Source organism: Phyllostomus discolor, chromosome 1 (assembly GCF_004126475.2).
Source record: "Phyllostomus discolor isolate MPI-MPIP mPhyDis1 chromosome 1, mPhyDis1.pri.v3, whole genome shotgun sequence".
In the NCBI taxonomy this organism is placed as follows: domain Eukaryota; kingdom Metazoa; phylum Chordata; class Mammalia; order Chiroptera; family Phyllostomidae; genus Phyllostomus; species Phyllostomus discolor.
Genome location: NC_040903.2, coordinates 211,322,708 through 211,348,435, shown reverse-complemented (window position 1 = coordinate 211,348,435; position 25,728 = coordinate 211,322,708). Strand labels below are relative to the sequence as shown.

At 57.6% G+C, this 25,728-nt stretch overlaps 2 protein-coding genes across 2 annotated transcripts; both read right to left on the bottom strand.

Annotated features, from left to right (window-relative positions):
• Positions 1–4,611: 4,611 nt before the first annotated feature.
• Positions 4,612–11,423, bottom strand: LOC114492127 (putative serpin A13). The gene is given in 6 exon segments (XM_028506317.2): positions 4,612–5,036; positions 8,407–8,524; positions 8,989–9,259; positions 10,843–10,983; positions 10,986–11,402; positions 11,405–11,423. Coding segments are annotated over 6 exon segments (1,110 nt in total). The 3' UTR covers positions 4,612–4,892.
• A 6,234-nt stretch (positions 11,424–17,657) lies between these two features.
• On the bottom strand, positions 17,658–25,390 carry LOC114492128 (alpha-1-antichymotrypsin-like). Its single transcript, XM_028506318.2, is given in 10 exon segments — positions 17,658–18,071; positions 18,918–18,967; positions 18,970–19,064; positions 20,783–20,830; positions 20,832–21,054; positions 22,655–22,799; positions 22,801–22,934; positions 22,937–23,023; positions 23,026–23,307; positions 25,243–25,390. Coding segments are annotated over 9 exon segments (1,248 nt in total). The 5' UTR covers positions 23,291–23,307; positions 25,243–25,390; the 3' UTR covers positions 17,658–17,870.
• Positions 25,391–25,728: the final 338 nt, after the last annotated feature.

The window sequence follows — 25,728 nt, the reverse complement described above, 5'->3', positions numbered from 1 at the left end:
ATCTTAAAAAAAAAGAAGTATGTTAAAAGGGTGGATCTCCTGTTGAATGTTTTCCGAGGACAAAAGAAAACAAAAGGAGGGATTCGCTGGGTCCCCTCACCTCACGCTGCATTTCCTCCAGAGCTTCCTATGAGTTTTTTGTGTTTGAGATTCGAGGACCCCAGACAGCAGACAGAGCCCCCTGCTTAGGGACAGCCTGGCCTTTAGGGCCACACCTTTGGGACTCTCGGGTTACCCTCCCGGCCTCTCGTGATGAGCAGATGGGCATCGGGGGGTGTGGGTGAGGACCAGCCATATTGGACCATTTTTCTCTGCCCCCCGCCCCCCAGGCTCAGGGCAGTCAGAGGCCCGGATGCCAAGCCTGGTTTGGGGAGATTTTCTCCAGCAGGCCCCGTCCGCCCTGCCCACCCCGCCTCCTCCCGGTCCTGGCAGCTGCAAGGGGATCTCTGGACCTGCTAAGTGACGGGGCTGTAGGGGCTGGGGGTCCAGCTCCAAACTGCCTCTGGAAACAATTTCTCACTCTGCTCTGGGAATCGGTGCAATTTTCTCTCCTGTCTCCCCGCTGCCTTTCTCTGTGGCTGTCCCTCACTGGGGGCCTGCCTTCCCTCTTACCCCATCCTGCCGTGTGTGTGTGTGTGTGTGTGTGTGTGTGTAAGGCCGAGGATGGGCTGTGTTCACACCTCTCTTTCTCTCTCCTGGACCTCCATTCCTCTATCCTCTGCTCTCACGTGGGGAGTCGGGTCTGCACGGGTCCAGCCGGCGAGCATCCCTGCATGCCCACCCTGGCCCAGGCGCTGCCTCGGGCCCCTGGAAGTGGGCTTAGGTGTGGTGCTCTGTGCCGTAGGCACGAGAGATGGACACTAGACCCAAGATACCCAGGAGGGAGGCTCAGGGCTCAGGGGATGTGTGGGGGACACACACTGGGGGCTTCCGGGGCAGACATGGCCTCCTTTAGGGGTCTCAGGGAGGAAGTAACTTAAGCCTCTGTCCCTGAGTTTGTTCTGCTGTCCAAACATAAGGAGCCTCTTCCTCAGAGGGTCATAGCAAGGACTGGAGAGGATGCCAGGCTCTGAGACGGCCCCTGGTGGGGGGTCAGGTCATTCCAGGCTCCATTTTACAGACACGTTTGCTCACGGTCACACGGCTAGCAGCCGGCGTCCTGCTGCCCCTCAGACCGAGGCTCCCAGGGTCTCCCCGCTGGGCCACCTGCCCCCTCTCCTCCCTGTCGAGCTAGATCTGTCCTCGATTCGCCCCCCACCATAGCCAGGGTTGTCTGACATTCGGCCCTGGTGGGCACGGCCCCACGTGAGCACCCCCAAGGTGGGGACTGCATCAGGCTCCCCCACATGGGGCAGGGCAACCTAACCCCAATGTTTCCTGTGCTGCTGGGGGGCTTGCTTGTCCCAGAAGGCAGAAAAGCCTTTGAGCTTCATCGTCACAGGGATTTCGGGTCACAGGACAGAGAACCACATCACCAGACAGCCAGGGGCCCCTCCGGCTGTGGGACTGTGGGCGCCTGAGGACTGGGACCAGATCATCTGTGGACAGAGACAGGTGAGTGGCCAGATGGGAGCGACCAGCAGGAATGAGTCCCTTACACTGGGGAGGGAGGAGGTGGGGTACCTGGAGCAGGACGCCAGCCTGTCACTCCCTCACAGAGGCATGGGGTCACCTGGGCCTTGGGAAGAGCCTCTCAGGGATAGGTGGGAATGGCCAGAAGGGACAGGTGGGGGTCCCAGCCAGGACAGAGGGGGTGTCTCCCAGCCAGGCCCTCCAGGAACAAAGTATGAAAGGGGACCGCTTTCCATATGCGCCCAGAGACTGGCAAGCTGTCAGTCAAGCTAAAACCAACTGCTGGATAAAGTTCATCCCTTGAGCTGTGGCTGCTGTGGCTTGGTTGGTTGGAGTGTATCCCATACACTGAAAGGTTGTGGGTTCAACTCCTGGTCAAGGTGTGTACAGGAGGCAACCAATCAATGTTTCTCTCACATCAATGTGTCTCTAATCTTTCCTCCCTTCCTCTGTCTCTAAACACAATGAAAAAATGTCCTTGAGTAAAGATAAAAAGTTTTTAAATTCCCTTGAAAGACAAGACCCTCAAAACAAAAGACCTGGAGATTCTGTATACAGCGATAGTTGTACACGACTGAAAACCAGAATCACCAGAGATGACCGGGGTTAGTTTTCCTTGCACGTGTGTAGGGCCGACCATGTTTGGATGAGAAAAAAACACAGACATGGGTATGTCACAGATCTTCATATACTTCCCATAACATCTGTTGTATTTGTCTTCACGTCAACAAAATCACTGACACTGTCGTGCTAGTTCTTTCTATAAACTGGCTCTGTTGACAGAAATGTCTAAAGGATGTGTCTTGCAGGTTTTTTGTAAACCGTGGTCAGACATTTCTGGGTCCAGACTTACGTTTGCCTGGGATTTCAGTCCAGGTCACACCCCTCAGGCTCCTCAGTCAACCCGAGGCACCTTGGCCCAGGGCCAGCCTCGGGGACCCTGCAGACCGGCCTCCACTCTGACCAGCTGCCTTCTGGATCCCTGGCTCGCTTCACTGACCTCACTTATTGTTGGCTGCTTGGTTCTTTTCTTTTTTTTTTAATTGAATGTGTTGTCAAGATTCAAAAATGGAAACATTTCTTACATAAAAACCAGGATTTTAGTTTCTCTCAAAACTTGAAAAGCCAGCAACCCTTGGACACCTTTCTGCAAGGTCTAACTGAGGCTGGCAGGAGCTGAGACAGAGGCTGTGGGAGGTCTAATAACCAATCACCCCTTCTTCTAGACTAAGAGAACTCCCAGTTTGGGGCTGGGCACAGGGCCACCGTAGCTAGAAATGACATTTCTCTGCCTCTCTTGCAGCTATGTGTGTCACGTGACTAGATACTGGCCAATAGGGGGAGAGCTGAAGAGAGTGTATCATTCGTGGATTGTACCTTTAAAGGGAGCGAGTTTGCCCTCCCTTTTCCCTTGCCCCCTTCCTGTTGGCTGGAAGGTGGAGACATGGATCAGTGGTCTTCAAACATCCAGAAGAAAATAACACCCTAGGAATAGCGGGCCCACAGCTTAGAAGAAGCCTGGTTCCTGATGACGGGGTGAACTAGAGCTACACACACACTGACACTTTTATATGAGGGCAAAATTTAAATTTCTCTCTTCTAAGCCACGGTCACAGGCAGGCCACCACTGGGTGCCCCCTTTAGGTGAAGCCCCACTTTCCAGTTTACCACAGTCCCCACACTCCTTACATTGCCCCAACACCACAGTCAGCTGATATCTGCTACTAAACTTGTGCTCTTATTTTTTTCCCCAATCCCTGCCTACTGCCCACCTGGCCTCGTACACATTAGGGTTTAGGATCCCCCACTATCGACCCTCAAAAACCAAAATGTAATAAGACATCCAGTTTCCAGCACTTTGGAGCTGCTTACCATCTTTTTTAGGGGATACTCTCAGTGGCTCTGGGGCTCCCCTTTCTGGAGAGGCCCACTTTCCTGACTCTTTGGTGCTTGTTGGGCACCTTCTCACTTGAGAAGATGAAAAAAATCAGTAAGTTTTATTTCTGGCAGTAAATGTGAAATGAAGTTTTAATGGGATCACACACAGCCCCTTGAGTAGCATTCAGCTGGTCTTTGGGTCTGCCTGCAGTCCCGTCACGCCCCTGGTGACATCTAAAGATCTGGGGGCGGGATTTGGTCTTGGGTGGGTCTGGCCCCAAAACCTGTGTCACTCCTTCTGTGCAGTCGGAGACACAGGGACAGGGCCAGCTGACAGCCCAGGTCTCAGTTGCAATGACTGACATGGAGCATAGCTACATGGCATGCCTAGAATGGGCAAAAAAGCCTTTGGCACTTATTTCCCCAAAATGCTCATTAACAGATGACCCAAAGCAGCTTGTCAGCTGGCGCGTAGGGTGTTGCCAAATCTGTGCCCAGCCCCATCAAGGAGCCAGGGCCACTCCTCTGCCCTGCTGACCACACCAGCTCAACCCCTCCTTGGGTCATGGAGACAGAGCATTTAGCACCTGCTGCTCCCGTGTGGTCATCATGTGGTCAGCAGCCTCAGCACCCCGGGACCTTGTGGGGAACAATGGACCTCAGACTCCAGCCGAGACCTGCTGAATCAAAATCTGTTTTCCCCAAGACGCCAGGGGATTTGTGCACACAAGCAAGCGAGAAACTGATTTAGCAAAAGGGATGAAAATGCCGAGTTCAGGCTTTGAAATAAACAGCTCCCAAATCCCAGCTAGGCCGCTAACTAGCTGCGTGACCTTGAGCATGCGCCCTAAGTTCTCAGCCTCCGCCAGAAGAAGCGAGAACGAGTATCAGGTGAAACCACACGAGGTCGCCCTTTTGTGCGGGGTAAGAGAAAAAAGGCCAACTGTAATCAGTCTCACGTGGTTCAACCTGGTGCTAATCTTGTTAGGCTGTTGTGGAAATTAATTTTAACATGAGATAAAATGTACGACGCATCTGGTGCCTAGCAGATGTTCGCTCGCTGGCGCCGCCTCGACCCCCCCATTTCTGCCCTCGCCCCGCAGGCCCCCACGAGAACCGCAGGACGGACAGAGCCCGGGCGTGCGTGCTGTCTCACTGAACGAGGGCTGCGGCAAGGGATTCCTGCGCGCGGCCGGGGGTTCCTCCGCGGCTGCGGGAAGCCTGTGCGGGGGCACCCACCACCATCGCGCTCTGGAATAATTCCCGTTTCACTTCCAGACGGAGAAGGAACCCCGAGCACCCTGCTGAGGCCCCCAGGGCCCACGGAGCCCTGGATGCCAACTCGTCCCCTGCCCCACTCCCAGGTGCACGCCACAGTCACCCCGACGGGTTCACAATCTTCCCCAGGAAGAGCAGGCTTCCCGTTTCCATGTGGAAGGTCATCACCAGGAAGGGTCGATGGAACCCGGTGTCTGGGGCGGGTGTGGGGTCAAGGTCAGGGTGGGCCCTGGAGTGAGCTGGATGCTGGTGGCAGCAGCGGCCTCGGCGCCGTCCTCATCCAGAGCCATCACAGCCTTGTGAGTGACCTGCGAGGGAAGTTCAGGCGTCGTCACGGACACCACGGAGGGACCAACCAGACCTTGACTTTCGTACCATTTTTCCTAGTCCCTCAATGAACCCCACACCTAGCTGTCGTTCACTTATTGGCTCACCTGCTCTGCATGCACCCTTCATTCACCTACTGGCACCCACGTGTGAGCATGTATTTTGCTTGTTCGTTCTTGGCTTCCCATCCCTGCCTAGGTTGTACTTGCTCTGTTCTCTGCTCTGTCCCTGAACGTGATCTATGCCTGGGACCTTCCCCACGCTATCAATGCGTCACCTTCGTCATCACCGCTGTCTGTGGAAGATCGCCTCACCTAAAGTCAGAGACCCGGCTCTCCCCAGCCCCTCACACGGGGCCCAGGGCCCCCGGTTAGCCAATGAGGATGCCGAGGCTCAGCAAAGTGCTGTGGTCGGAGGTCCCACAGCCAGGACGGGACAGAGCCAGGGCTTGGGCTTGGGTCTGTCTGACTTCAAAGCCCACACTCCCTCACTCTCCCTCCACTGTCCCTTCAGAATGTGTGTGACAAGGAGGCCACAGGGACCCAGGGCCGTTCAGAAAAAGAATGTCCTTCCGGCCAAGATGGAGGCGTAGGTAGACACACGCTGTGCCTCCTCGCACAACCAAAATAAGGACAACAACAAACTTAAGAACAAGAAACAACCAGAACTGACAGAAATCAAACTCTATGGAGACTGACAACCAAGGAGTTAAAGAAACACTCACTCAGACCGGTAGGAGGGGCAGAGACAGGCAGCCAGGCAGAGAGGACTCTCAGCAAGGCGGTGGCTGGAGGACCAGATGGTCCCACTTTGCGTGCAGAAACCGGGAGGAACAACTGGGGACGAGACAGACCACGCAACCCAGGGTCCCAGTGTGGGGAAATAAAGCCTCAAACCTCTGATCGAAAACACCTGTGGGGGTTGAGGCGGCGGCAGGAGAAACTCCCAGCCTCACAGGAGAGTTTGTTGGAGAGACCCACAGGGTCCTAGAACATACACAAACTCACCCACCTGGGAATCAGCACCAGAAGGGCCCGATTTGCTTGTGGGTAGCAGGGGAAGTGACTGAAAGCAGGCAAAGAGCAGAGCAAATGGCATTGTTCCCTCTCGGACCCTCCTCCACATATAGCATCACAAGGCAGCCACATGGGTTGCCCCGCCCTGATGACCACCTAAGGCTCTGCCCGTATACATAACAGGCATGCTGAGAAAAAAAAAAAAAAAAAAAAAAAAAAACATGGCCTAAATGAAAGAACAGTTCAAAGCTCCAGAAAAAATACAACAAAGCAACAAAGAGATAGCCAACCTATCAGATGCACAGTTCAAAACACTGGTGATCAGGATGCTCCAGGAACTCACTGGGTACTTCAACAGCATAAAAAAGACCCCGGCAGCAATGAAGGTTGCATTGTGTGAAATGAAGAAAAAACTACAGGGAACTAACAGTGACGGGAAGGAAACCAGGACTCAAATCAACGGTTTGGAGCAGAAGGAAGAAAGAAACATTTCACCAGAACAGAATGAAAAACAAGAATTCAAAAAAAAAAAAAAGAGAGGCTTAGGAACCTCCAGGACATCTTTAAACATTCCAACATCCATTTATAGGGGTACCAGAAGGGGAAGAAGAGCAACAAGTGGAAAAGTTATTTGAACAAATAATAAAGGAGAACTTCCCCAATCTGGCAAAGGAAATAGACTTCCAGGAAGTCCAGGAAGCCCAGAGAGTCCCAAAGAAGTTGGACCCAAGGAGGAACACACCAAGGCACATCATAATTACATTAGCCAAGATTAAAGATGAAGAAAGAATCTTAAAAGCAGCTAGAGAGAAAAGGGTACAGTTACCTACAAAGAAGTTCCCATCAGACTGTCAGCTGATTTCTCAAAAGAAAGCAAGAAGGGGCTGGAAAGAAGTATTCCAAGTCATGAAAGGCAAGGACCTACATCCAAGATTGCTCTAACCAGCAAAGCTGTCATTTATAATAGAAGGGCAGATAAAATGCTTCCCAGATAAGGTCAAGTTAAAGGATTTCATCATCACACAGTCCTTATTATATGAAATGTTAAAGGGACTTATCTAAGGAGAAGATGATCAAAAATATGAACAGTAAAATGACAACAAACTCACAGCTATTAACAACCAAACCTACAAAGCAAAACAAAACAAACTAAGCAAACAACTAGAACAGGAACAGAACCACAGAAATGGAGATCACATGGAGGGTTATCAGCAGGGGAGTGGGAGGAGCAGAGAGGGGGAAAGGTACAGAGAATCAGTAGCATAGATGGTGGGCAGAAAATAACAGGGGGAGGCAAGAATAGTATGGGAAATGTAGAAACCAAAGAACTTATATGTACAACCCATGGACATGAACTAAAGGAGGGGAATGGGTGGGAGGGGGTGTGCAGGGTGGAAGGGATACAGGGGGGAAACAGGACAACTGTAATAGCATAATCAATAAAATATATTTTTAAAATGTTTTAAAGGACAAAAAAAAAAGAAAAATGTACCGTTGATGTTAAACGGCTTCAGTTGGGCTCGACACTGACTAGCAGCCATGACCGGGGGGGGTTTTCTTAGCCTCTCTCAGCCTGGTCGCCCCGTCTGGGAAATGGGAATGACGGCACGCACCTGACCCATGTCCTGTGAGACGGGCATGGTGCCTGGCCCAGAGCAGTGCCCGGCGAGGCCCGGCGTGGGCGGCGTGCAGGTGAGGCTGGGTGCTGTGAGCCTCGTGCTCTCCCTCCCGCTTCCTCCTCCCGTGGGTCTCCCCCGGGGCTCCCAGCCCTGAACGCTGCCCTCTGTTCTCGGTACCTCGAGCCGGGTTGACTGTGCCCTCCACAGATTTTCTGAATCTTCTAGAGCATAAGTATGGTCACGCGTACAACTCTGAGTCCATCCCTTTGGCTTCAAGACAGAGTTCCAGGTCACCAGCGTGGCCTTCAGGGCCCTCCAGATCCCCTGCTCCACCCAGATGAGGGACTCTCAGTTTCCATGGCACCAGCGTCTCCTCCCAGGCTGTCCCCAGCTTCCCTGTCAGTCCCTGTTTGACACAGCTTGTCCCAGGCCCACAGCAGGAATGCCTCCCAGGAGCTTCCTCTGCGTACCTGTCCCCGCCTTCCCCTTCCTCGTCTGTCGCCTGAGGTGGGGATGGGGACCTACTCCCATGGGCCCCCCATGTCTTGGGTGGTAGGTGTGCAGTAATGTGGAGTAAACGCAGAGAATAAATACACGGTGACCTGCAAAGCTACAGAAACAGCCACACCCGCGTGTGTAAGGAGACCCTGGACGCTCCCCCAGCAGGGGCCCACAGATGCGGAGAGCCCGCCGCCCCGGACCCTGACCCGGCTTACCCTGGAGATGTTCAGTCCAGGCTGCCGGGGGGCCTCCGCCCACCGGCTCTCGGGGAGGAGCAGCTCCAGCTGGGAGGTGCAGGAGATGGAAAATTTGGGGAAATGGAAATCAAGTTCCCTGTGGAGAGACAGAACGGTTTGCTGTTGAAGCCCCGGAAGGGAGGGGGGAGGGCCTCAGCGGGCTCCAGCCTCCGCCCTCACCAGCCACAGGCCCGTGGCCTCCTCACCCTGGTCCCCACCCCCCGCTGGTCTCTCTGCCCCCGGAGCCCCCCCCTCAGAGAGAGACAGAGAGCTTTCTAAAGTGCATGCTGTCCCCCACTGTTGAACTCTGCCTGTCACGGGGTCACACAGGTTGGCACCAGAGCTGGGACTAGAACCCACCCCCCTCGCCCCGACTCCTGGTCCAGTGCCACTGACCAGGTCCCACCCTGACCCCTGCAGGGAGGCCAGGGACAGTGCCCTGGGGGGGACAGTGCCTTGGGGGTGACAGTGCCCTGGGGTGACAGTGACTGAGGGTGCTGCGTGGTGGCTGAGCAAGGCGGCAGGGACCCGTCTCCCCGGCCCCCACTGTGAGCCGTCTACCTGGTCCTGAGCAAACTGTCCCACTTGATCAGGGTTTCGGGCAGCAGGGCGTCTTCCAGCCGCCCCAGCTCGCCCCGCTGGGGGAAGACGAAGAAGGTGGCTGTGTCCCCGGCGTGGTCCATCTGCAGCACGGTGCACTGCAGCTCGGGGTCGTGGAGGAAGCGGTGGCGGGCCTTCTGCCGCATCATGGGCACTGGCACAGTCCTGTGCTCGTCCACAAAGAACTCCTTCGGGCGGGTGGCCTGCGGGGCGAAGGGTCTCACCCACCCGGCTGAGGGCGGAGAGACGCTGGTGTCACCTTGGAGGGAACTGAGAATGGGCTCGGGGGTCACCCATGTGGCAGCCTGTGGGAGTGGGGAGTCCACAGTACGGACGCCACGCCCGGCTCACTCCCTCTCGGCTTGTCCTCTGTCACCTGTGTGACCCGGGGGACCGAACCCCGGGCCACCCTGAGCTTCCGTCTCTCGTGTGCGAAATGGGGATACGTGCTGTCACAGTGTCACAATACTTTTATGCTAGTGGAAGTGCTATTTCACCCTCTGGTCTCCTTGGTCTCGTTCACAGGTGGCGAATTTTAAAGGGAAAAATGCACCACGCGGTGCAGGCTGCTCTGCAAGCGTGTGGATCTGAAGGCGAGGCTCTGCCCGGCTTGCCGGTCTAAGGCAAGTGGCCGCCCACCGGGCCTCGGCTTTCCCGTCTCTCAAGTGGACGCAATAATAACCACCCTGTTGGGTCACAAGGAGAATTCAATAAAAATCAAATAAATAAGCCCTGGCTGGCGTAGCTCAGTGGATTGAGCTCGGGCTGCGAACCAAAGATCGCAGGTTCAATTCCCAGTCAGGGCACATGCCTGGGTTGCAGGCCATGACCCCCAGCAACCGCACATTGATGTTTCTCTCTCTCTCTCTCTCTCTCTCTCTCTCTCTCTGTCTCCCTCCCTCCCTCTCTAAAAAATAAATAAATAAAATCTTTTTAAAAAATAAATAAATAAATAGGCACAGTGACCAGCGTGATAATAGGGACTTTACACTTCAATGTGTGTGTGTGTGTGTGTGCAAACACACCTACAGAAAACGTACGGTAAGTACTCCTAGGCGTGTATTTGAGGAAGGCCTGAGTGGCCCAGGCATTCACTTCTTCTGTTTGAAAACCTGTCTGCTCACCTGTGAAGTGGGCACATCCATCCTAGCTGTGTCAGCCTCCCCCACGGGAGCAGGCTGAGTGAGTTGGGAGCGCGAACACCCCCGGAGACCCGCAGAGCACCGCACAGGGTGAGGAGGGCAGGAGGCCTCTGCGGAGTCAGGTGTGCGCCCTTGCTGGCTGTTTTGGGACAAATAAAGGGTGTCCCTGCCTTGGGGTGCTCCCTGCTGTAACCCATGCTTTCTGGGACCTGCCGGAGGAAGGGCATTCACGCTCCTTGATGTGGTTGCTTTTGGGGTTGCTCAAAGTGGGGATCAGGGCCTCCTACAGCAGAATCATCCATGGGGGGGGAGGAAGAGGGCTTCTTCAAATGCAGGGTCTTGGTCCCTGACTTAGCTACCCCTTAAATCAGAATCTTTTGGGGATCAGTACAGGACACCTGCATTTTAAACAAGTTGTTCGAGGAGTACTTACGCACACTCGAGTTGGAAAAATTCTTTTTAAAAAAAAACCTCAGTAAGTAGCATTAGAATGGGATAGGTGATGAGCTCCCTGTCACTGGAGGCATTCAAGCAGAAATGTTGAGGATTCAGTGGACCTCCTATATAGAAGTCAGCAGGGGAGGCTTTCTGGGTGCTGTAAGGAGCAGGACTGCGATGTGGCCGGACCCCAGTCCCCAGAAGGAGATTCCACGTTGGATACACACCGTCTTACCTCTGAGAAGCACGTGACTCACAAGGACGGCTGCAGTTTCGTTCCCGAGTTCCTCCACCCAGGCCCCAAGCTTCCCCTGGGTCTGCTTCTCTACGTACTCCTGGATGCATTTCTGGGCCTCCGCCGGGTCCCGCCCAGCCCCGGGCCCAGGCCATGGAAACGGCGCTGGCCCATGGTCAGGAGGAGCCGGGGGCCCCTCGCGGGGAGCCGGAGCAGCAGGTCCTGGAAGGCCTCCTGGATCTCGGCCTCGGGCACCACGGTGAGGTTGAGCCCCAGGCCCTCCAGGAGCTGGGCCCTGCTGGCCGCAGGGGCTCCGAGGAACAGCGCGGCCAGGGCCGAGGAGATGCTCGCTGGGGAGAAGAGGATGTTGTCTCCGGGGGCGTTCAAAGCCAGCTGTCTGTAGAGGTTGAAGGCGAAGTCTATGTTGCTCACGGAGAGCTTGTGGCAGGGCAGGGCCGGCCGCGGAGGGACGTCCCGGGGGTCGGCGTGGACGGGGTCAGAATCTTCTTGGCCAGCCGGGGCCAGACAACGGCCCATAGCCACAAGCACAGGGACCAGCACCACCACCGAGGGGCCCCCATCCTCCGGCGTCCTCGGTCTGGAAGCAGGCGCATGTGGGCGGGGTGGGGTGGAGACAGCAGAACGACAGCTGTCATTGTAATCACCGACAGTCACACGGCGTCCACCCCGTGTCGGGCACCGTGCACCTACTTCCCCGCGTGTCCTCTCGCAGCCTCCCCGCAGCCCAGTGGGGGAGGCACCGTATTTCCAGCCCCATTTGACAGGTAAGAAAACAGAGGCCTGGAAGGGGTCAGGGATTCCCCCAAGGTGGAACGGCGGTGGGTGGCGGAGTGAGGACCTGAGCCCGAGCCTGCGTGGGGTACATTCACGAGGAGACGAGAGGAGCACCCACGCGGACACCCTGTCCGAGCAGACGCACTCACACCCTGCACACCCACCGGGAGCACCCCGGCCCCAGAGCGCACGCACAGGCTCTAGTTGTCCCCAGGGGCAGATCCCGAGTCGTCACAGGTCTCCAGTCGGCTGAGTCTCCTCCAGCTGTTTCTGTGGCTCGGGAAGACACCCTCTGCCCTGGGTGGGGCGGTCCCCTTGGGTCCCCTCCCTCCCAACCACCTCCTTCCTGCTCACACAGGGAAGGGGTCTCATCGGACACTCTCAGAGCCCCTCCTCCAGCTGACCCCCCTTCAAATCCTGGCTCTGCCCCATCCCCAGGATGTGACCCGGGGCGTGCTCTCGGACTTGCAGAGAGCCCCCGAGGAGGGATAGGTCAGCAGGCCCTTCGCCGTGCAGGGAGTTGTCCTGGAGACCTGGGCTCAGCTCAGGCTCCACTGAGACGTGGGAGCCCAGAGACCGGGACGGTGGTCAAGTCACTTGACCCCTCTAGGCCTCCACTTCCTCTCTGCCTGTGGGACGATGCTAAGAACCCCCATGCCCAGGGCTGTAGAAAGTCAAAGCGCTCGTGCCCCGAGCTGACCCTGCCCAGGGCCGGGTACAGGCCAGGCCCCCCGGAAGCAGCGGATATTGTTACCCCAGAGAACCTGAGGCCCCGCCCCTAGGGATCCGGACTCAGCAGGCCCATCGACCCTAGGGTTTATTTTAGCGAGGGCCTGATTCGACCCTGTTGGTCCACTCTGGGTTTGGGCAATTATTGACAGAATTAGTCAATACTACCATCCTGCTTCTGAATTTTCCACATGACCTTGGGCAGTCCTGGACCTTTCTAAACTTCAGTTTTTCCACCTGTAAGAGGGGACAAACAACTGGAACTCAGCCTTGAGGAGCACCTCATGGGTGAAAGGTTTGTTCCGTGTTGTTTATCTATCGGCAGAGAACAGACGGGTCTCCATTTGTCCAGGTGCCCGGTAATCTGCTTTGGAGAATGCCTTGCTTTGATGACAAGTTGGTGAAAAGCTCATTCCCTTATTCCATTTAACATTGATTCACTCATTCATTCATTCACTGAATAAATATCAACTGTAAGTCCGTCGGGGCTTGAGCTACAGGCCGGGGGTGCAGGATGGATGAGAGCAGTTGCTCCCTCAGGGAACCCGGGTTCGCTGGGGGCAGGCCCACAGAATCTGTGCAGGGCACTGTGTGAGCAGGTCCCCCAAACCGCAGAGTTTTCGAGCTGAGAGAGAGGTCACGACCCAATTCGAGCGTCGTGCAGGGGGGAAACTGAGGCCCAGAGAGACGCGTGTTCAGTCCTGTGCTGGCTCAGTCACTGAGGGTCAGGGGACAGGAGGGACTGGCAGCCCGGGCCCCTCCTGCCATCGGGAGGGGCGGAAGGTCGGATGGCTGATTGCAGCCCCCCGAACAGCGGCAGTCAGAGGGGCTGCCTGGGCAGGGTGAACGGAGAGCCTGCAGGAGGCAGGGTGTTCCTGGAGGGCTCTCTGGAGGAGGCAGCCCCCGACCTGGGACTGGGAGATGGGTCAGGAGAGAAGCAGGAAAGGGGTTCAGCAGAGGGAGAGCATGCTCAAGGTCGTGGAGGCAGGGTGAGCCAGCACCGCTCCAGACTGTTGTCTGCAGGTGCAGCTCTCGGAGCAGGAGGGTGCAAGTAAGTGTACTGTGTGCGTGCCCCTGTGTCTGTGTGCGCACGTGTGACTTGGGATGAGATACCTTGGGCAGGTTCACTGAGCTGGCTGGGGGCCCCTGACACCAGCCGCACCCACAGCCCCATGCTCACCTGAGATCAAACGTTTCCCGTGAACCTCCGAAGGAGAGCTGGAGAGGTTCAGCAGGTCTGCACGGCCCTGGGCACAGATGCCTGTCCCTGTGGGGAGGACTGGGGCAGGCTGGACCTCTGGGACCAACCGACTGACCAAACGGAGGCCGCCCTTGGCCCGAAGTCAGCGGTCAGCTCAGCCAACAGCGAGGAGAACAGCCCCCTTGGCTTGTGTTGGGTGGAACCCCGTGCACAGGGAAGAGCTCTGGAGCACAGGGGTGGGAGGGGGGATGGGAGAGGTGGAGGGGAAGGGGGGGGCCCTGAGTCCCGGGGCTGAGTCTCAGTTCCACCCTATTGCAGCGTGATGGTCTCCTGAGTGTCGGATTGCTCTTTGCTCCCCTTCCCACCAAGGTTGCCATGAAGGTCAAATCCAGGGATGCATGTGGACAGTCTGTAGATAGGAGGAGAGGCTGAGTCTGTTGGGGCCACGCACCTATGGACACCCGCTTCCTGCCCGATGCCGTGCGCGGCACAGCCCACATCCCAGTTCTTGCCTCCACGGGCTGTGGGCTGTGATTCTCTAAAATGTGCTTGCTGCTCAGTCTGGTTGCAGCGTTTTCCAAGTTGCCCTGGCTAGTTCTTCAGAAACGTCGATAGACCTCGCCGCTTTCCGCAGCACAAACAACAAAGTCCGTGTGTGCTCAGCAGCAAGAGAGCTTGCGACACTTCCGCAGCGCAGATGCAGCTCTGTCCCCAGCTGGCTGGGAGGCAGGGAGGGTGCCAAGGTGGCCTGCGGACTGAGTGCCCTGACAGGGATTCTGCGGGCTCCTGGGTGTGAGCCAGACCTCGTTTTCTCCCAGGTTCGTTTATTATCACTGTATTTTTATTCTCCTCATCCACTGCCTGGACATAAAACCCACGCAGCCACTTCTTGTTGGGCAGCTCGGGATCTTCAATTTCTCTCTTGAGAGTCGCTCAAGGGAGATACAGCGGGGTCTCTTCCCTCATCACTCGCTGTGGAGCGCCCAGGGCATGCTGGGGAATAAGGCACGCTGCTGCCCTCAGGGATGTTCTTTGTTTCAAAGTCGGATCTGGGAGAACTCAAACACACACAGCAGCAGAGAGAATGCTGTAGCGAACCTCGCTCTCATCGGCAGGTAATGGCACGTGAGGACAACATCACTTCCTCCACCCATCCCCCCTCCCCTTTGGATTGTCTTAAAGCAAATCTTCCACACTTCATCTGCAGGGATTTGTAAAAATCCTCGCCCCGGCAGTCTGGATCATGCCTTTGAACACCCATAATTCCTGAATATCATCGAATTTCAAGCCATTGTTTCCCTAATTGATTTTCCTATTGTTTTTCACAGTTGGTTTGCTTGAATTAGGATGCACACCAGGTCCACGCAGGGCAGGGAGTCCCTACAGTTGCCCCCCACCCCCTATCCACAGGGATGTGTTCCGAGACCCCCGTGGGTGCCTGAAGCCACAGCGGGACTGACCCCTAGGCCGCGCTTTCTCCTGCACACCCAGACCCAGGATGGAGTTTAAGGTACAAATTACACTAAGTGCTCGACCGCAGTGACCCAGAATAACACAGGAGGAGCGTAACGACACACTCGAATAAAAGTTAGGTGGACGCGGTCTCTCTGTCACGCCAGCCCGCCGCCCCTCCTCGCCCTCCCTGCTCCCGTGATGCGGGGGCCGCCAGGGCCCTGGCGCGGAGTCTGCTGTGGGAGGCGTGACCGTGAAGTCTCCGCTCTTCTTTCTCCTCCTTCGCACGGTCACAGGCGAACACCCGTTCTTACTGGACATCCCAGCAACGTCGGCATATATACCACTTTCTCTCTTCGCACGTTGAGAACTTTGGCCTTTTCACGTAAAGGAAGGACTTGGTGGATTCTCCAGGGCCTCCCCACATGGCCCACGTCAACGCCCTTGCACTTGGGGCCATTATGAAGTCAACTAAGGGGCACTGCAACACAGTACCCTGACACTGGGAGCCACCACTGCACCCCATGGGCCCATGCATTCGCCGGTTTACCCCAAAGTCCCGTCCCCTAGTTACTCTCCTCCTGGTCCTGGGGCGACACCGCTCCGCGGTTCTCCCCGCCCCCTCGGTGAGTGGCCCTTCCTTAGACGACCCCACAGTGGACCGTGGTCCTCCTCTACACACCCCGTGGAACTCATTTTAGGGGACCTCCTCCCCCTCACTGCTCACCTGCCCATCCCCGGGGGCGGGGGGGCGAATCCTGACAGCCCCCCTCCAGCCCAGACTTTTTCTCCTGCACTCAGTGGAACCTGAGGCTGTCTCCTGGGAACCACAGGGTTTTGAGCGTGTCCACATCTGAATATGCCACCTTCTCCTCCCAACACGCTGCCCTCCTGGTGTCTTACCTCAGGGAGCCCTTTGCCGCCACCAGGAGCCTCACCTGAATGCGGGTGTTTCTCCTTTCTTCCCATATCCACTCACAGCCACGCGGGCTCTCCTCATGGCCTTCCGATCGTCCCCCATCTCCCTCTCCCACTGGGACCCGCTTTTGCCTCAGTTCCTACAGCAGCGCCTCGAATGCCCAGCCGCGAATCACTTCCACACCAGCCAGAGTCATTTTTCTAGTGTGCAAATCTGCGCACAGCGACTCTCTGTGTAAACTCCTGCAAGGCTGCCTGCGGCCCCAAGGGACCCCGCCAGAGCCCTTCCTGAGCTGCCCGGCACTCAGCGGTCTGGCGGCTCCCTCCCCGCTCCTTCCTCTCGTCAGCCCCACCATCCGTCCTTGCTCCGGAACTGCCCAGCTTCTTCTGCTTTCTTGAAAATTCCCCCATCAGCCCTGGCTGGTGTGGTTCAGTGGATTGAACGCCGGCCTGAAAGCCAAAGGGTCGCCGGTTTGATTCCCAGTCAGGGCACGTGCCTGGGCTGTGGGTCAGGTCCCCAGTAGGAGGGCACATGAGAGGCATCCACACACTGATGTTTTTCTCCCTCTCTTTCTCCCTCCCTTCCCCTCTCTAAAAATAAGTGAATAAAATCTTTCTTTAAATTATTTTTAAAATGCCCCCATCACTCTTTCTCCTACCCAGAACATTCTCCTCTCTGTTGACTTCACCATCGTCTACTCTTCCTCTGATGGCAGGACAGGAGTCACCTCCTTCAGGAAGCCTTCCCTGACTTCCCCGTCTGAGTTTGGTGCTCTCCGAGTCTCAGCTTCCAGGGTTTTGTTTCATCATCTACCTTGCCTGCAGGCCGTAGGTCCCACGAGGGCCATCACTGTGATCATCTTTAAGGGCAGAGCCGCTGTGTGGTTTAGAGGGCTCCTGAGACGTCAGACGGGTTGGGAGGACACCCTGCTGGCGTCAGCTACCAGCTGTGTGGCCTTGGGGGGGATGGGGATCACCAAGCCCGTGGTCCCCAGTGTCCTCACCTACTAAATGAGACTAGTAATATGGTTCCTCTCTCACAGGGTCGGCACAAGGACTGAAGGAGTTACGGGGGGCGGAGGTCGCAGCGCTTGCCCGGCAGGAAGACCTCGACTGTGCGTTCGTCACCGCTGTCTCTTGCTGGTGCCGGTGTGACCCCCCGAGATCACCCACGTGTTTTCGGGCCACGTCAGAGCAGTGAGCGACTGCGTGATCACTTTTACTGCAGGTGTGTGTCTCCTGCTCATTCGTTCCCACGCCCTCACCCTGGTTGTCGGGGCCGGGGGGTGGGGTCTGCCAGGGGGAGCACTCAGAACTGGGGACCTGGGAAGCAGCCCCTCTCCCCAGGCTGGGGGGTGCTGGAGGGCGGAAGGGGGGCATCCTCAAAGGCGGAAGGCCCAGCTCAGCGGCAGGAGTAAGGGATCCAGGGACCATGTCAGTCGTGCTCAGGGTGGGGAGCCCCTGCAAGGGTCAGCACATGGGCAGATCCTGGGGGAGGGAAACGTGACCCTGGACCTGGGGACCAGAGAGCCCATGGACGTAGGAATTGCACAGCAGGTCCCCCTTTGGGTCCTGGCCAGGCTGCTGAGGGTGAAGGCGCGGGGGGCGGGGGGGGGGGCCCCGACTGGGCAGTGGGGCAGAGCCCAGGAGGGAGATCTGGGGGCTCGGCCCTGTGCACGGCCGGCTGGCAGATCAGGGCAGAAAGGCACAAGGAGCACGTCCAGTCCAAGGAAGATAGTTTATTGCCTCAGGAAAGCCTCAGAGCCCCCAGACGGAGTCCGCAGACTTCCTTTGCGCGTAGGAGCCACCAGGCAGAGTAGAGTCCCTGGCACTTTCCCAAGAATGAGCGGGCGGGGCCAGGCTGTGCCCAGAGACCCCGGCACCCTCAGCGGGAATGCGCCCCCCCCCCCCCCCCCCAGCTTGGAGAGGGGCACTAGGTTTCCTTGGGGTTGACGACTTTGGCCAAGAAGAGGAGGCTCTGGGTGTCTTTGGAGAGTATACCTAACAGGAAGGGCCTGTTGAAGGTCACGCTGATCTCTGGGAATCTCAAGGACGTGGTGGAAAAACTGATTGCTGTGGCGGCAGCTGCTTCCGTGCCATTCTCCCCCACGTTGATCAGGGTCTTGTGGACCACCTGTGAGGACAGCAGGGCATTACCCACCAGCGGCAGGGCATGCGGGAGAGAAGCAGCCTGCCTGCGTGCCTCTGCAGGGACTGACACTTACCGAGGACCCACTACTGACCTGTCACCATGCTGGTCACCTCATTCAGTGTGTCTGTCCCTCCCAACAACCCTGCCAGCTAGTTTTGCACAGGTGCGCTGTGCAGGCGTGCAAACTGAGGCTTGTGGTTGTGAGTGACGTGCCAGGGCCAGGGTAGAGACTAGGGGCGCCCTGGCCTGGGCTCCCCGCTGTCTGAGCCCAGAGGCTGTGCTGCCCCCTCCCGAACACCCGCTCTTTAGGCGGGAGGGACAGAGCGGAGGGCTGCCCGGCCGCTCCGCTTTCCTCTGCTCTGCTTCTAGGAACACAGTGCAGGGTGCCCGGTCTCCTCCGCTTGGCATAGTGTGTCTGCACCGCAGTTGCCCTATAGCCATTGTTGCTACCTGTTGCCTCCTACCCGCTCTGCTGGGCGCGGTGCATGAGCCAAAGCCCACCACCCCGTGTCGCCAATGATAAGACTGAGGGGAAGAGGACTTTAATTATTTGCCCCGGAGGCAGTAAAGGGCAGAGTCCGGGATGGGATCCACCACGGGCTCTTCCCCCGACCAGCTTCTGTCACTGGATTCTGCAGGGTTGCGGGGACCAGCCCCCAGTATCGTTATAACCCGGGGCTCCAGCGCTCCGCCGAGCCCCAGGGCGGGAGACTGGCCAATGAGAAATACAGCTCTGAGCATGCAAAGTCGAGGGTCCCCAGACGCTGCCTGGCCCTCCCCATCCCGCTCCCACACGGAGGGCGCATTGTCCAAGCTGTGAAGGCTCACCTGAGTGACCAGCAGGTTCCTGGCCCCTGTGACCCCCGACAGGTCAGCGTGTTGGTGAAGACTTTCTTCATGCCCAGCTGGGGGAGTGTCTTCTCCAGGTTGTAGCTGCTGGAGACGGAGAACCTCGGCAGGGAGAGGTCTATCGATCTAGAGAAGTGGGAAAATGAATTTGAACTTCTGCTTGCCCCGGCGTCCACCTGCCTCTCCCCTCACGGTGTGGTCTTCCTCCCTGGCCTCCCTCCAACCACCCTCTTCTCGCTGGAAGTAAGGGTTTCTTCCTCCCTCTCTCCACCCTGTGCTTATTCTTCTGAATTCATTATTATCGACTGGTGTCAGCAGTGCCAGCCCGAGTGCCAGGCCGAGTGCCGGGGCTGGGGCCGGGGCGGGGCATGCACCTGGCTGGCCCTCCCCTGCAAGCGTGCAGTGCAGCGGGACTCACGGTCACCCAGCAGAGATCTCATGGCATGCCGGGCGGCCGTGCTGGGGCAGCCGGCTCCCTGGGCACCGGGAAGGCTCCCTCAGGAGGTGATAGCAAGCCTGGGTCCCAAAGCAGGAGAAGGAGCTAGCTGGGTGAGCGGAAGGCGGGAGGCAGATGCGTGAACTTACAGGGGAAGAAGAAGGGAATCGTCCATGATGCAGAGGGCACAGAGGGAGAGGTTGGACGGGGGCTAGGAGAAGGGCATGAAGGGACTGGTCCGAAGGGCTTCCGAGAGCTGGAAGTAACCTAAGGCCCCCGGCTGGCCTCCCCAGCCAGCTCCTTGAGAGCAGAGGCTGCTGCTGCTGCTGCTGCTTCTGGGCAGGGCTGGCACAGGGCTCTTGGGGCCAGAGGTGATCGCTCTGGCCTCCAACCTGCCCTCTCTCACTGTTTCTACCCCCTAAGACTCTTGTCACGGCAAGCCTCGTCTTACAGCTGCCAAACACAAGGACACTTGTGTCTTCCATGAGACTCTGAGTCCCGTGGGAGCAGGGACCTGACCTACCAATGCTCCCTGTCACTCAGCCCGCTCTAGCCACTCGGGTCTCTCTGATCCCCGAACACATGAGCCTTGTTCCCGACTTAGAGGCTTTGCACTGGCTGTTCCCTCTGCCTGGAATGCTTTTCCCCAACACACTCACGTGGCTGAGCGCCTCACCTCTGCCATGCTGATACTCAAATGTTACCTACAATGTCAAATCACACACTGCCTTCCAGTCCAGTTTTCTTAACCCTTTTACCTTAAACCTATTATCTCCCCTTCTCCTTTCTTACCCTTTGGCACACCAAATACTTTATGTATTATGTTTATCTAATGTCTCTCTCCCCAATTATAAGGCAAGCTCCACGAGGCCATGGGATTTTGTGTTTTACTTGCTGATGTACCCTCAGGGTCTGTGTGCTTGGCACACAGTAGGTGCTTGATTAACCATTCAACAAATGCTGAATGAACGAATGAATGAGTGACTGTAGTAGCCAGTGCAAAGCTGCCTCTCAGAGCCTGTCTCACCCCTGCCCCTGATCGATCACACTTCAGCCCGCCCCCTCGGCCCCCAGGAGGCCGAGACAAGGAGAGAACACGTGAGTGTGTTGGGGGCCGTGTGGAGGCTCCCTGGGACTGAGAGAGAGCGTGTTAGGGTCCGAGGAAGCCTCAGCCCCGCCCCACCTGATGTTATCATCTTACAGAAGCCAAACCACCCAGGCCCAGAGCCACACGGGCAGCGAAGGGCGAGGCAATCCCGCACGCACGGCGCCTGCCCCACCATCGCACACCCGCTCCGGACCTCAGCCGGGCCTAAGCGGAGAGGGGCGGGGGATGGGGGGATGGGGGGAGGGCAGGGCTGGGGAAGGGTGGGGACAGCCGATGGCCCCGGGTCCCGGGGACAGGCACCTCATCTGCAGTGAGCCCGTCCACCTCCTCAGCGTCTCGGGGAGCAGCGGCCTCCACCTCCTCCATCTTGCCCTGGTCCGGGAGGACGAGGAGCATGCTGTCATTGCTGGTGTACCGCAGCCCCACCACCGTGCAGGAGAGCTCCTCGTCCCGGAAGTAGGGCGTGCGCAGGTTCTTCAGGCTCATCATGGGCACCATCACCTGCTCCCTCGGGCTCACGTGGAACTGGGAGTCCATGGTGGCGTAGGGGTTGAAGGGCGTCATCCACTTGGCTAGAGGCAGAGGGAGTGGTGGGAGAACCCAGTGAGTGCGAGGGCTGCCCTGCCTCCATGCCCCCGCCGCTCCGAGGACAGTGAGGACCGTCCGCACCCCACCAGCCAGGCCACAGCTCCTCGTAGGGATGGTTTGCAAAAGCACCTGGGCAGGCGGGGAAGCCTCACAGGGGAGGGTCGGAAAGGGAGCCATGAGCCAAAGACCCGGTTAATCATGCTCAGTAAAAACCTGCAGGGATCTGGGCATAGGAAAGGCCGGAGAGAACCCGGGCCTTGGGAAGGGGGGAGGGCACGATGGTGCCGTGGCAGCCTGGGCCTGGGAAGAGATGGGAACCCCTGACCCCTTACAAGGCCAAACCAGCTGTCTGTCACTGGCGCTGCAAGACGGCGTGCACCTGGAGCTTGCAAAATAGGCTGAGGCAGCCGCACAAGGGGAACCCAGAGGGCAGGGCGAAGACCACCTGAGGACAGGAGCCCGGTCTGCCCCCTACTCCCCAGGGCGGGTGGAGGTTCCTGCGGAGATTATCCCCAGATCAGAGATCTGGGGCTTCCTTGGAAATGCGTAGCCACTTCTACGGTCCCCTTTGTTTTCTACACCCCTGCGTGTCCCCGAGTCCCCGTTGTTGGAGGCAGGAAAGGGGGGAAGCTGGGCTGGCCCGTGTCCCTGGGTAGGAGACTTTGAAGGAGAGAGTCCCAGGATACGGCAGGGTGGCAGGGAGGAAAACAGAGGAGACTCAGAGACCAAACTTAACACGCCAAGCCTGGCTCTGTTTGACCGAGGAGCCTGGTTCCGCGTCATCATGTGCTGATGATGAAAACGGGCCCGGAGGGCTTGCCCAGGCCTCGGCCGGGAGCTCCTGGCACGGGGCTCTCTCGTGGCCCTCTTGGTGTCTCTCCACAGCTCGTGTGTCAGGCACCTCACTGCCCTCTGGCTCAGTGATCGTGCTCTGTGTTCCTGTTGAGTTTTTGTCCCCACGGGGACTGCTGGCTCCAGGAGGTGGAATCTCTCTGCTCACACTCTGCCCCTCTGACACTCATGGGACAAGGTTTGCACTTCTTGCATTCCCATATATGGGGCTGGGCGCTCAACCCACTGGGAAGGGGTCCTGTCTCAGGCAGTGCCCTCCCCAAGGCTCTTCCCGGCTGGTGGCCACACCGTGTCCACCCCTTTAGATTGTAGGACAGCACAGTCACAGAACTGGGCACAGCCGGACTCCTTGGAGGCTGGCTTCCTGTGGCGATGGCCACCCGTCCTGCAGGGATCCTCTGTGCCCCCTAAACCCACCCAGGAGCGATTTGGAAGGGGCAAGTTTAAGTCCGAATAAAAAGCGCCACTCTGGCCCAGATAAGCATTAACGGGCTCCCCCACAGTTAGTCCTGGAATGAGCAGCTGATGTGGGAACCCCAGGAGAAGATGGGGCCACGGTGCCCCTGCTCCCTCTCCCCACCCCCCACCTCCCCCACACACACACAAGCCAAGGGCACCCTCCTCAATAGCAGTTTCTCCTAATAACACAGGTCACTGAGCTTGGACAGCAACAGCCCTGACAGCTCAGAAACAAACTCTGTTTTCCTTCCGAACCCCGGGCCAGCCACCCACCTTTAAAGAAGATGTAATTCACAAGGACCATCACTGTTCCTGAATCAAGGCTCTGCATCAAATCCACAATTTTCCCCTGGGTCTTCTCCTCCACATAGTCATTGATGAGCTTCTTGGCCGAGGCAGACGTCCGGAAGTTGGTGGAGGAAAGCCTCAGAGGCGTACAGCGCCTTGGCATCGTCCCTGAACTTGTCCAGCAGCTCCAGGTTCTTTTGAATGAACATGGCATTGCCCACGCTCAGCTGCAGCGGGATGTCGGGTTGGCTGAAGGCGCAGGAGGGTACTGGAAGCCCTGATGGATTTCTGCCTCAGAGGTCTCCGTGAGGTTGAACTTGAGGCCGCTGAGGATCTCTGTCAGGGTGGTGTCCCGGCCCCCAGGGACACGAAGGCCAAGGCCATGGAGATGCTCATCGGGGAGAAGACAACGTTCTTATTGGGGTTCTTCAAAGCCAACTGCCTGTAGAGGCTGAAGGCAAAGTCGGTGTTGCTGGAGGCAAACCTGAGGAGGTCCACAGGGGTCTCCTTGCTCTGGCCCCCCTGGGTCACAATCTTCTGTTCTGGCACAGCCCCTGGGAGGCCGTGGACAGCGGGGCAGAGTCCAGCCACTAGCAGCCCCAGAGCCAGAAGGAATGACATTTCTTTTGCCCTTGACTCTGAAAAACAAAGCTCCTGTAAGTCTCAGAGGGCCAGGCGGTGCCCTGACCACCTCCCACCGCCCTACATGGCCTGTTTCCTGCTCCGTGCCCCTTCGAGCTTCATGGCTATGACCTCCCAGGTGTCAGCTATCTCCCGGGCACCCAACACACATAATCACGCTCTGTGCTCCCTCTCACTTTTTGAGGCAAGTACTGTAATTATTGCCATTGTCCTCCAGTGGAGAAACTGGGCACAGAGAGGTGAAGGGGCCTGCCCAGGGTACACACAGCCAGCCAGTGGCAGAGCGGAGGTGAGTAGCTCAGGTTGCCGGGCTCTAGTGGGGAGGCTAGTGATGGGTGTGAGGTGCTGCCGGTCAGAAAGCGCCCTCCGCTCCTGCTCGGTGAGCTAGACTCCAGCCAGAGGGAACCAGATCACAAGGCCCCTTTTCCTGTATGTCCCTTGTCTACCCCCAAGGAGAATCCCGGGAAGGAGCCCTGGGCCACAGCCCTGTGCTGGTCTCTCGATGACAAGCTGTGGGCAGGTGCTCCCTGCATGGGCAGGCAGCTGGCCGCAGTAGGGGCTCATTTAGAGAGGGTGCAGAAGGCCAAGCTGCAGCAAGGGAGCCCTGAGAAGGGCCAGTGCCAGGGCCCCCAAAAGGAAGCACGTTCTTTTTCAGCCTCTGCCCAGTTGATAGCAGGTGCTTTTCTCTACCTCTTCTCCCAAATGCCTGGAAAGGGATCCTGGTAGGCGGGGGGGTGGGGGGGTGCAGGGGGGGAGCAATGTAGGCTTCCGAGTCCCAGAGGCCTGGACTAGGATTTCATTTTGGCCACTTGGGACGGCCGGGTGGTGACGAGCAAGGGACCGAACCTCTCTGAGCCTCCATTCCTGTGTCAGTCAACAGACTGAGTCGCTCAGGAGAGAGAAACGGACGGACAAGGGGGCCTGGCTCCCGACAGGTGCTTGAGGGATGCTATCGCCTCTCACAGGCCCACGGGGAAACCATAGGCCAGAGCTACGGTTCCACGGGAAGGGGGAATGCGGCCACTGAGGACCAGGGAGAGATGGGTTCAAAGCTGGGGACTGAAGCGAACAGGGTGGTTTACCTTCAGCCTCTGCCCACTCAGCCCCTGAGTCCGGAGGGAAGAAGGGAGGCTAAGGCGGCGAGGAGGGCAGGGGCAGGGAGAGCAGGAGGGAGGGAGGGAGCTGAGTGAGTACCACCCACGAGGCAGTGGGACACCCTTCGGATGAGCCCTGGGGCAGAGGCAGTTCAATTCCCTCAACTGTTTGCTCTCTGGATTATGTAACCGTTCATTTCTTAGGGAAAGAGTTCAACCTTTTCTCTTCCCCCAAAACCACTTCTGGAGAAAGAAGGCTTGTCTGTGTGAGCAAGCTGGCAGGCCAGCTCAGTGTCGGAGCAGCCTCTTGGGTAGCTGGACAGCGGCCTGCTTGTCTCCTTAGCCGGCTGGAGGGTTGGGGGAGGCCAGAGCCCGGGGGCAGCCCCCGCTGAGTCCCTGTGGCCTCTGCCCAGGGGGACCTAGTGCAATACTTCTGTCTGCGTGCCCTCCGAGAGCAGCGCCCTGCACCAGGTGAGGGGAGGCTCCTCCTGCCCCTGGGTGGGGGGGGGGGGGTCCGGTCCTGAGGGTGCACACGCAGCTCTGTGGGGTGTGTGGCTGACTCAAAGCAGAATCCAAGTGTCAGGCACAGAAATGACCCTAGATGCCCTCGTGGTACATTTACCTGTTTGCAGGTGTAACACTCGGGCCCAGACAGAGGATGGTCCTCGGAGGGCACAGGGACTCAGGCTTGGGCTCGGGACTCAGGGCTCCCCGCACTCTGGCACACCTCCTCCCGGCTCCTTCCCTCTGCACAACCCACAACTCCAGGGCAAGACCTAGAACCGCCCTGGAAAAATAGATTCCTTCGCTCCCAGCAGGGGCAGCATCAGGGATTACCTGCCTCGGAGAGCTGGGTGCAGTGAGAGTATGCCAAAGCCACCGCCTGTCCAGGTGCTGGACCCTCCAGGGTGCGAACGCGTATTTATCCCTGCCAAGGACTCCTCCCCTCGCTTGGGCAATGCTGGCAGGGAATGCCAGTGCTCTCTTCGCAGACTGGAAATGACCCACTGAGCGTTTCTGGGAACAGGAGCTTACCAGATCTGCTCAAATAATCCAATTCTGGGTACAACTGAGTTTTTGTCTCTTAAAAACCAAAGCAAACCTTTCCTTGGTTAGTTTTTTCCTTGTTTATGAAATATTCATTGAGGAACGTGTAAAAAGCCAGACATATATAAGAAGGACATGAAAACTATTTCCCAGAATAGTATCACCCAGGGAAGTCCCAGCTTTATGGAAGGTCTCATATCATTTTTCCTTGGTGTGTGTGCGTGCGGGTGTGTGTGATGACTCGCCATACAGAAACTCAGATGTATTTTTTCAAAA